This window comes from Sceloporus undulatus, chromosome 3 (assembly GCF_019175285.1).
Source record: "Sceloporus undulatus isolate JIND9_A2432 ecotype Alabama chromosome 3, SceUnd_v1.1, whole genome shotgun sequence".
In the NCBI taxonomy this organism is placed as follows: domain Eukaryota; kingdom Metazoa; phylum Chordata; class Lepidosauria; order Squamata; family Phrynosomatidae; genus Sceloporus; species Sceloporus undulatus.
The window spans coordinates 153,061,914-153,073,117 of NC_056524.1; the positions used below are offsets into that span (position 1 = coordinate 153,061,914).

General features: G+C 38.8%; 1 protein-coding gene across 2 annotated transcripts in view; it reads right to left on the reverse strand.

Annotated features, from left to right (window-relative positions):
- Positions 1–299: 299 nt before the first annotated feature.
- DLG5 (discs large MAGUK scaffold protein 5) overlaps positions 300–11,204 on the reverse strand; it is a 158,207-nt gene continuing 147,302 nt past the window's right edge. For both annotated transcript variants that reach the window (XM_042459194.1, XM_042459193.1), the window contains exons 30-33: positions 9,478–9,605; positions 8,209–8,318; positions 6,421–6,530; positions 300–2,041 (exon numbers count right to left, since the gene is read on the reverse strand). In XM_042459194.1, coding sequence (XP_042315128.1) covers positions 1,938–2,041; positions 6,421–6,530; positions 8,209–8,318; positions 9,478–9,605 — 452 coding nt within the window. In that variant the 3' untranslated portion in view covers positions 300–1,937. The remainder of the gene's footprint in view (positions 2,042–6,420; positions 6,531–8,208; positions 8,319–9,477; positions 9,606–11,204) is intronic.

Below are 11,204 nucleotides of genomic sequence, written 5' to 3' on the forward strand. Positions count from 1 at the left end.
ATAGGCTTGGAACCGCCCATCCCAACTGTGTCCCTTAATCTGAAAAGGTACTCAAAATATTAATGTTTCTTGCTTGGGATCTTTTACTGGCCTCTCCCAGGTTCTTGGCTAATTGGCCCTCTTTCTGTTGTCCTTTTGCCTGGTAAAGACCTCTTTCTTCTGACAGGCCTCTGGCATCAACCCCAGACTATTGCTGAGGGACACTTTGAAGGATTGCTTTCTTTCTTTTTATTGGTCTTTAAATGTTTTAAATGCATTTGCTTGTGCCTTGGAATTTGTTTTAACACTTCTACAAAAAGTGAAATTATAGAAATTGACCTTTATTTAACACAATACTCAGTTTCTTTAACCTTTTTGTTTTGATACAAAGTGACTTGTTTTAGTACAGAAAATTTAATGTTACAACAGTACCAGTTCATTTCAATTGTACCACTTTTGTCCCACTCTGGCCTCCCTCTTTTTAAAAAAAATATATAACTGCTGTTCCACAACTTATAAACAGTATTTGAACTAAGAATTTATCAATATCCTTTCTACATTTGTCTTCTCTCTCCCATATTTTGAACTATAAAATAGTATCTGCAAAACAGGTTAAAATTTCCAACCCAATTTTGTCATAGAACAACTGTGCAAGAAGAATCCCTTTTTTTAATTAATGCAAAGAAAGAAAGAAAGAAAGAAAGACAAACTGAAGGGCAAAAGAAAAAAAAAGAAAAATCTATCTACACAATGAAATGTTAGGAACAGTTATCACAAATGCAACCCTAATCAAATGTTACTTTTAACAAAGTTACAGTACCTACAAAACATGACATGCAATTTTTAAAGGGAAAATAAAAACATACTGTTGGAAAATGAACCCAGAAGTGCAAAAAAGAAAACATACAATGGAATTTGGTACAGGAAATACAAAGTGTAACAAAAAAAAATTAAAAACCAAAACAAATGTACACTATATTCATTGAGCAATAGCAAAACTAAGTTACGGGATCACTCTAAATGTTGCCAGGTTCCTAGAACCTAGGCTGTGCTTCTAATTATTTTGTTTTAAAAATCCCTATGGCTATTACACTCCAAAGAATAAAGCTTGAGCGACATAAATTGTTCAATTACATAGATTATCTACATATGATAAAATAAAGCAGTCTAGGCCCAGCTATAAACCCCTTCTGATTTCCTGCAAAATGCAGGCCCAGCAACTCAATTTTTTAATACACAAAGTAGCACAGTTTGATTGGATAACATCATGACATTTAAGTATTAAATTCATGCATAAAAAAAGCAACAACTTTTAACTGACGAAAGGGTTTACGTAATACAAACAGTGGCCTGACCCATGTGCTGGAGAAGTGCTTCTCCCCTCACCCTGCAAATTCACTCCCAGAAACAAGTACCTATGAGAAAACCAGTCACAATTCATGAGTTTATTCTGAAGCAAAATGGCTGTTACTGAAGGACAGAACCACACTTCATGTAAAAGTCATTCTCACTCATCATGTAGAAATTCCACTCTTGATTTTGTACTGGATGTAAAGAAAGAAGTGGGTGGCGGAGATAACCCAAACAGATAGTTAAAAAAATATATTCAAGTAAACAAGAACCACCAAATACTTGTGGGGGTGGGGGAGTTTTGTAAACGTATCATAAAAGGTTTCTTTTTTCCTTTTCCTTCCTTCCTCTCGCTCTCTCTCTTTTTTGCAGCATCACAAAGTCTTTTCATGAAAAAATGAAATTACGTATTTGTCCATTTATATATTGCAATCAATTTCTGTTAGTGAAAGGACTGCTGGTTTCCAGGCACACCTCACAGATAATGTTGCTCATGAGGAACTCTCAGTTTGCACCCAACGTACAGGCAGCTATAAATGGACCAGAACACCCTATCAGCTGTTTATGTAGAATCTGTCATAGAGCTTCAGTCATTTCACAGCATGTGTCTATAGCGGCCCGGCTGGAATCCACAGGACTTTGTTTTGTTCCTGATCAACAGTCGTCATGATCTGAGTGCAAATGGTTGAAAGCGGGCCACCTTGGACAACTCCTTTAAAAAGAAGACAAATCTATCGTCATCAGTGTGTTCATTTTCAGAATAAAATGCGATATGTAGTTGTACAATGGCACAAGAAATAGAACTACACCAAATTAAGGGAAGGAGGGATTGTATTAGATTCACTTATATTGCAGCCAATTCTCCAAAGGATTCAAGGTGCTGATACGTGGGGATAAACACTCAATTTTTTGTCTTATAATGATCTCTCTATTAAGGTTATCACACAGGGCACTTAGGGCTGCCCAAGTGTTACCCAAATGTTTCAGAAGCACCAGAGGTGGGATCATCCATCATGCTTCTGGAACATCATAGAGCAGTGATGGCAAACCTTTTAGAGACCAAGTGCCTAAACTGCAAACCAAAACCTACTTATTTATCACAAAGTGCCATGTCCCTCTGGCTTTCTAATAATGAACTCTGGCAAACTCTATGCTGGGGCGATGGCACATGCGTCCACAGAGAGGGCTCTGAATGCCGCCACTGGCATGCATGCCATAGGTTCGCCATCACTGTCATGGAGGCTTCCCACTTTCTTTCTGTCATGGAGGTGTTCGTGGGGAAGCCTCTGAAAAGCCTTTTTTATTAACGGGATCTTTCATTAATAAAAATGGCTTTTCTGAGGCTTCCCCACAAATGCTTCCATGATGGAAGGAAAGTGGGTAGTCTCTGACGTTTCAGAAGCGCAACAGATGATCCCACCTCCGGTGCTTCTGAAACATTTGGGTAATATTTGGGCAACGTTTGGGCAGCAGTAAGTGCTCCATGTGATAAATTCCTATGTGTCCTTGTGCACGCACACAAATTCTTGTGTGTGCAAGAGAGGAAATGGAACAGGTACATTGTATGTCTTCATTTGCTTTCTTTCATGTAAATGGTTAGTTAGCTCTTAGGCAGTGAGAATAGCTGAAGTAGAACACAGATGCATAGGTTTCCCCCCATAAGCATTTCTATAGGGAACTGTGCTAAGTAAATGAATGACAGAGGCTTCCTTCTAGGTTTGGGCTAGCAATCACTAAGGCACTGAAGACAGTAACACTGTGTGCTTCTTTATATATGGATCTCATTGCATGGACTTTGTATGCTATTGGCAGGATTCTATCTTAGGGAAAAGTAGAAAATAGGTTTAATGGAATTCAGATGTTCTCAGTCAACACAAGTGACTCTCACAGGCATCTGGTACCTTGTAGCAAGACTAGGTACACCCTGTTCAAACAATGAAAAAGCATAAGTGCCAAAATGAAAGTGCTTGCACACTTCTGTATTACATAAGTTGCTATCCCATGTTACAGCCTAACTTTTTAAAAAGCATTTCCCCCTGAATGTATATTTTTATCACTAAAGCATGAAGTGGAATCTTCAAGGGAACTACTGAATATCTATGGCCACAGAGATGATACAGGCAAATTTGGGATTATGGAAAATTATAGGAATGCTTTATTACAAACCAACAGACAGAAAGGAGATGTGAAGGAACATATGAAATATATAGCAGTTTCAGCTAACCTAAAAGGAGGGGGGAAGGCAAGAGAAGAAAGCACCAATCCCCACAACCATGATCCTCTAAGACAACTGTTTTGTTATTCAGCCCTCTGAAATCTATTTTAGAGGCATCAGGTGACAAAGTTTACACATTAAATCTAAATATGGTTAGATGGACCCTGTTATAGCATAATAAGCCCTTGCAGATGAGCAACAGGCTAAGTTTAGCAGTCAGGAGAGCATTCTACATAGACACAATGCCTGTACCAACAAGCCACTATTTGTAAATATTAGTACATGCTGTAAAATGTGACCATTTAGGAAGTTTGTTAATAAAATAAGCATGGCTGGTTAAAAAGATATGGACAGATATATTCAAAGGATCACAAAGACCAAGAGAAAAAGCTAGGAAATTCTCCCTACACTTTTCCTGGGAGTCTCAAACAGTTAGTAAAGCTGTTGCAGGAACTGCATCACTAGAACTAAACCCAGAAGAGCCTAGCATCTTTGGCCATTTATATTTGGAAAGTATATACCTAAAATAAATATTTAATGAAATACTGCTCTGAAAAGAAAACACACACACACACTTACTGCAAATAAATGAATCACAATCACTTGTTTCATCACCAAAAATGGGAGAGGAAAAAAGCAGCAGGCATGTGCTTGGAAGAACCAAACTGTCACAAGGCTTCATTTTTAAACAAGATTTTGCAGTGCTGATTTTTAAATCATTGTTCAACATGCTTTTGGTACATAGGTACACCAATTCCCAGGGCTGAAATGAGACATATTGTTTCTACTCCCATGGCTAATTTCTTGGAAACCACTTATTTAACAGTTGAGCACAACATTCCAGATATTTAATTCTCAGTTCTTCCTGAGCTCCATGTGGAAATAGAAACTGTTGACTTCTATGAATTCCTATTTTTCTTAAGAAAAGTCACTGAAATCTGGAAATCTGAAAAGTCACACAATCTGCTGGAATTTCTTCTTCTTAGCTAGGCCTTCCTTTTATTCCTGCTTGTACAACAACCACTTCCATCCGTTCTGCAGAGTCTTCTTCTGGCAAATGAGAAATTGAACAGATTTGCCTACTTTCCACTCCAACTTTAGTTGGCTAATTTGTTGGAGGTAATCTCTTCAAGTTGGGAGTATGTTAGGTGCAGCATCTGCTAAGAAGATTGCTAAATAAGAAATGGCATCCAGCACCTGATTTCCTTATTCGAGGTGGTATTTTCTAGACTTTTTCAGCCAGGTGAATATATATATAGCTATTTTGCGAATGTGTTGCTACTATTAAGTAACAGCTAATTGAAGGTGCCTTCAGACATATGTTTTCTTTGCTAATGTAAGATTTGGTTGCTCATAATAAAATCTTTCCTTAAAAGATATCCTTTCCACTTCTCCCCTTTCACATGCCTGTGCTCCACGCATATATGTGTGTAGAAATGCCATCTCCCAAAGGTAGAAAAGAGAAAGCCTCCACAAAGTCAGAGGTGGAAGAAGGTCAAAGTAAACCCCTCAGTGATTTCCCACTGTCACTGAATCTTGGGGTGCCAATATTAGTGGCTGACAGCAACTTACAGAATTTGGAGATCCCCTTCTATTGAAGAGTAGAAGATGGAGAAAAAACTCTTATCTAATGTTTAAATTTTAGGCCTGATATCTGAAATACTGCCTTCTTCTGTATGATTCTGCTTCCGAATTGGAGATGGTCTATGCAAGTCCTGCTGTGAATCCCATCACCTACATCATCTAGTGCATATATAAGAGAGGACTTTTTTAAATAGCATTGTGGAATTGAAGTCAGATTGGGTTCCATCCCTGATGAAGTTTAGTGGGTGGTCAAAACTATATTATACCCCCTAGGTTTTCTTTTCACTTGGTGCTTGAAGAAGAATTCTCTCCTTCCCTGGGCTTCAGATAAGAAGACTGTCTTCCTGGCCATGAATTTTCCTGTCATCTGTTCTCCTTCTCAAGTGACAGGAGAAATGCAGAATCATGTTAAGCACAATCAAGGATAGCAAACACTGTTCATATCATGTGGGAATTGCTACAGCACCTAAAGTGAGAAGGAGGAAGCAAGCAGCCCTCATCTTCTAAAACTATCAAGGAGATTCAATTATTTCGGTATGCAGCTTTGCACAAAACTCTCATGGAAGTACTGACAGCTCCAATTACACTGAGTAACAAACATATCTTTGGAATGTTTGGGCATGGACATTTCGTTAAGACTATTAGTGAGCAATGCCATAAATCATTCTGGTAAGTGATACATGCCCATTTAGATTTCACTCATCAAGTTGTTGATTGAGTTTCCCTTGACAGACATAACAGTAAAAGTGTGTTCAGTAACCAACCACACATTCTTAAGGTGGTCGGAGAAACCCCTAATGCATACGACCAGGTTACCATATAGGAAAATGTCAAATAGTATAGATTAAGATTGTTTTCAGTTTTTTTGATGTTATACTGAAGTAAATGGATGTTGTACTGAAGTAGGAGCCCTGATGGCATAGTGGTTAAATGCCTGTACTGCAGCCACTCACTCACACACCACAAATTTGCGAGTTCAATCCCAGCCAAGGGAGCTCAAGCTTGACTCAGGCTTGCATCCTTCCAAAGTCACTAAAGTGAGTGCCCAGCTTGTTGGAGGCAATTAGCTTACACTTTGTAAACCACTTAGGGAGTGCTTAAGTGCACTGATAAGCGGTATAGAAATGTACTTGCTATTGCTATAAATGATGCACTCTAAACTAGGAAAAGAAAAATCTGTTTCTTAAACCAGATGTGCACAACACACACACACACACACACACACACAGTGTCAAAGGAGCTGTTAGTTGTTTAGTCTTCTGTTGTTTTTTTAACTGCAATCAAATACAAACCTGTGAAATACTTGCTATATTCCTGTTCTATTTTTTGAGCTGTCTCAAATTGTTCTTTGGAATGTTTCTGCGTAACTTTGTCCCTCAAGAAGACAGGATCCTTTTGCTCTCTGTAACAAACCAACAGAAAAGATCCTTAATTTTTATGAGACACAAGGCAGGTCACAGGGAACTAAACAGATCTGCAGCCAAATATGATTTGTGAACAAATACAATAGTGTGTTGGGTATGCCCTCTGGTGTCCAGAATGGAAAGGCAATCTGGTATAGCAATACAACAGCAGGAATGACTCAACTTTGAACTGCTGCAAAAAGCAATGAGAGTTGCCATCTCCAGAAGGTATCTGTACAGAGATAATGTTGTAAAGCAGTGGAGGAAAGTAGTTCTCTTATGAAATCTGGAGGCTGTCCAAATTCCTTATCTGTGGACAACCACAATCTATACACTTCTCATACAACCCCTGATTGCTAATATCTTCTGTGAATAAATTGTGTTCCAAGAAAAGTCAGCATCTAAAAGTTTTCCCCCCTCAAGTTGGGCAAAAAGAGCATAACAAATATTTAGAAAAATTCCAATGTACATGGTGCAGTTATTCTGCTCCCACATCTGGCATGCTTTTGCATGCCCCACCTAGATCTGGTTTTCTTCTGGTCATAAGTGGCAACAAAAGCAACTTTACTCTGTTGAGCTATAACTCTCAGACTCCTGCAGCTAGCATGGCCAGTGGGAATTGCCCATAAAAATAAGCTTTCCAAACTCTAGCTGCAATACTTAAGCACTTCTGTCCTGTTTCCTTATGAAAACTGGTTTAAAGTTACTTCTTTGATCTCTTCCATGTTTGCTTTACTTCTCTCACACACTTTTTATTTACCTTTATTTACTTGCTGTTTCCTGTCTAAAGCAGGCATGGAAAAACTGTGACTCAGGAGTTACACGAGGTCCCCATAGGTAATTTTGGGGATCTCAACCCTTCCAGATTCCTCAGTCATCCCTTTTTCTGGCCCAAAATAGGAGTGTGTGTCAACTGCCTGTCCTGGAAACCTTCAGGAGTGGTGATTTTACTTTAAATAAGTTGATGGTTCCTTCTGCCCTGTTTTAATTTGAAAAAATACCCATTTTCCAAAATCAGAAGTGCATTTCTGACCTTTAGTTTAGTTTTGGGTTTTTGGTTTTTTTAGTGTTTTGCCATTTTGGTCCACCTAGGAAGCTCCCAGCCAGCCCCAGAAAAGTTTTAACAGGCCCTGCAGCTGTTTGCAATTGCTCACTGCTCATCTATACCTTGGGTGACTTTGATTTTTCACATCCTTTCCATTCCTGTCATTCTTCCATTGTTCATCCCCTTGGTCCATTATTTACAAGCAATGAAAATAGTATTGGAAGATCTTTCTCATCTATAAAGCCTTGGATACTCTCCATCTTTTCCTTCCCCATCCTTTTACACCCTTTAGCTTTCCTAATGGCCTCTGTCTCTCAAAGAACCGAGTTATGCTTTGACAGGGGAGAACCGGTGGGAACAGACCCACAGCTCTCCTAAGACACATGCTGATTTTATCAATTTTCCATTAGTACACATGACTAGACATGTAACTCTAATATAAGATTTCATTAAAACAAATCAAACAAAATTATGTTGTTTAGTTCAAAAGATACACGTAAATGGCATCTCTATATGGAGATGAATGAATACAAACAAACATGGAGGCCAACAAGGACCGTAATCTCCATTAAAGAGCAGGATTTGGATGGGTGAGATTCCTCATACAACCACAACCCGCTTTTCATACTTACTTGATCTGCTTGGCATTTTTGTAACGAACGAAGATGACAATGGGGTAAATATGAATGCTGTGGAGCCGCTCTATGGCATGAGGAGCAATATCCAAGAGACAGTGACAGTCCTAAAAATCAAGAATTAACTCATTACAAATGATTTGTGAAATGTTTGAACCAGTATTATTAGCATCATACTGCAGAGGAGAAGCTCCCAGAATAGCAGCTGGCATAAGGCCGTAAACAAAGTTATAAATGTGGTCCTTTGGTTTGCCTATTTCATTATTAAGGTCATGTTAATTCCTCTTTCTTCCTCTTCTTGTTCTTCTCTTGCTCCAACAACCTCATGAAAACCCCTTTTCTCCCCACTCCCCTTGCTGACCCTGTCCCTTGTTACTGCCTTGCTTGCAGCCCTAAGAAAACTCAGAAGAATGACATCTTCCACACCTTAATCACCACAGTATTCTTTATTATCTTCTTCTTGCTGTATCAATGGAACTCATACTTCCTGGAATCTACTTGGCTCCTTTTGTTAGTATTTTTAACCACCCCATTAAAAATAATAGCAGCAACTTCACTCTCATATTGTGTCTATATATAAAATAGGGATTAAGCATTGTCTACATTTTCTAGATGTACTCAGGTGAGAAAAGGAAAATCTTCTCCTGTCTTATTCCCATCTCCACCCTAAACATACTCCTTTGCAGCTGAGCTCAACTTTGCGACTGGAGGTGGCCTGAGAGATTAGTGCCTATAGAGGAGATCAAGGTGGGGGCTTAACTGTCCCCTGCTCTTTGGATGTAAAAACTGAACCACAGCTGCCACTCATTTTAGATCTGAAACCGGAAGACCAAACGTGACTGACTATGGCTGCCCCATCACATCTAGTTTGCCCCAAAGACTTAGAAATTATAGGCATCTGTTATTTTGTTCTATGCATAGTACCTGGTTTCTGATTGTTCACTAGAAAGGTCTAATAGACGTGAACACACATTGGGGTCATTTTCATAGCTACTGCAGTGCCCTCATGCTAGAGATGATTGTATCAGGTACTATACCTCTTTAGTTTTTCAGTATAAGTACTTAATAAGAAAGATTCTACCCTGCACTATCTGCAAAAAATTCAGAGCCATTTTATATGGTCTTCAGATGGTCTCCCAACCACAAAGGCTGCAGGACTAAACTGCCTTGGCTACAACTGAAGAGTTGATGCTGTGTGCTTTTTTTTCTGTAGGAAAAAATCAATGAGGATAAGACTACACAAAATGGAAGAAGACAATGAAGCACCTTCTCTGTTATCTCCTTTATAGAGGCAACAGTTGTCACGTCAAAATGTCCACTCCTACGTTTATAATCTATGAATAGACAGTCTTTCACACCCCGCTCAATGGCTTGTTGAGAAGCTTTCATCACCTCTGTTTAAGAAGGACAAAAACAAAACAGTTTATTTGGGGTTTTTTTAAGCCAAGGAACATTAATTTAGTACAAAGATGTTATTAAGAAATTCTGAACACATTTCCACTTGGCCTGTGCCTGGACACACATACCACACTAATGTTCAAAGCAGTTACATACAATAAGTGAATAGTAAAGATCTTCTTTATGTAATGAAGAAATACACACCTGCATTTGCACATTCCCCACAACACAAGAATCATATAAGCTAATGTAATTACCTAAAATAGGAGGAGGGCTATATCACTATTGGAGGGAATATGTCTCAGGGTATGTAGGTGTCTGTATATGTCTGTGCAGAGGAACAGTGTTTCGGGTTTCATTCCCATTTTATTAAGGTTAGGATCATGCACACAGAAACCATGGGGCAGTTAGGATTCAGCTGGCTCTAAAATATGACAGAGCCCCATGAAACTGTAAAAACCCATATGCTAGATAAACATATCTATGCCATTGCTATGACTCTTGGACAGCATACTCCTCCAAAGAATAAAGAATTAACAGAGAAAATATTAAAAGTTGCACAGGAGGGAAGGGAAACAGTGGTGCTAATCACCATCTTCTAGTGGATCTGCTGAAAAAGGTTATTTTTACTTGCACCCTAACTGAAGCCTGTCACCGTGGTGCTTTTGTTTCCTTTTTTATTATGAACATAAATGTACAAAATAAAAACAACAAAATCACAAGTATTATCCACAAGGTGCCAAAGACACCCACCACAGTCATTGTCATCATCTTTATCAGTTGCCAAGTTCCTAAGCACCTAAATCACACATGGGAAAATGTGTGGATTCCTGGGTCAATTTCCCTGAAAACATCCTCCACAGGCCACAGTGCTCCACTGCAAATGCAAATACTTCCATTTTCCTCTGCAGTGCCTCTCAAAATGGTGACAAGAAGTGGCATTGTGTCACCTCCTGTTGTGATTCTAAGAGGAATTGAAGAGGAAAATAGAGTTATTTGAGGGTAGTATGGGGTCCTGGGGTGCTTGTGGAGCAAGGGTCCTAAAAATCAGTTTAAACAAAAAATGGGGCTTGGTGGCCTGGTGGGGGCTTCAGGGGCTTAAACATGGGTCCCATGGGCTGCACTTTGCCCAGGTATGACCAAAGTTATGGATTTTTAATTTGAAAATATTAAATTAGCCCAAGCCCCAGATCAGAGAGAGGTCTTTATCTTTTGCATCTTATCTATACATGCAGCAGCAGGTGAGAATGAGATGCGCAGGGATATTAACTACTTTATTCTGCAGGTGTGTCGAGGAAATCACCCTTTGAAATACTTACTCTCTTCAGATTGTAAACTACAATATGATAAAAGGGGCAGTGATAGAAAACCCCTTCAATATACATTTTTTAAATTCTAATTTTAATTTACACATTTAATTTTGTATCTATTTTATTTTGTGAGGAAGCAGTCAAAAAAGAAGTGTCTGCCACCTACAGTCAGAAGAGGAATAGTCCACTCTGCCACTTGATTGGTTTGCATGTGCAGACCAGCTCTCATTAAAAAGATAGATAGATAGATAGATAGATAGATAGATAGATAGATAGATAGATAGA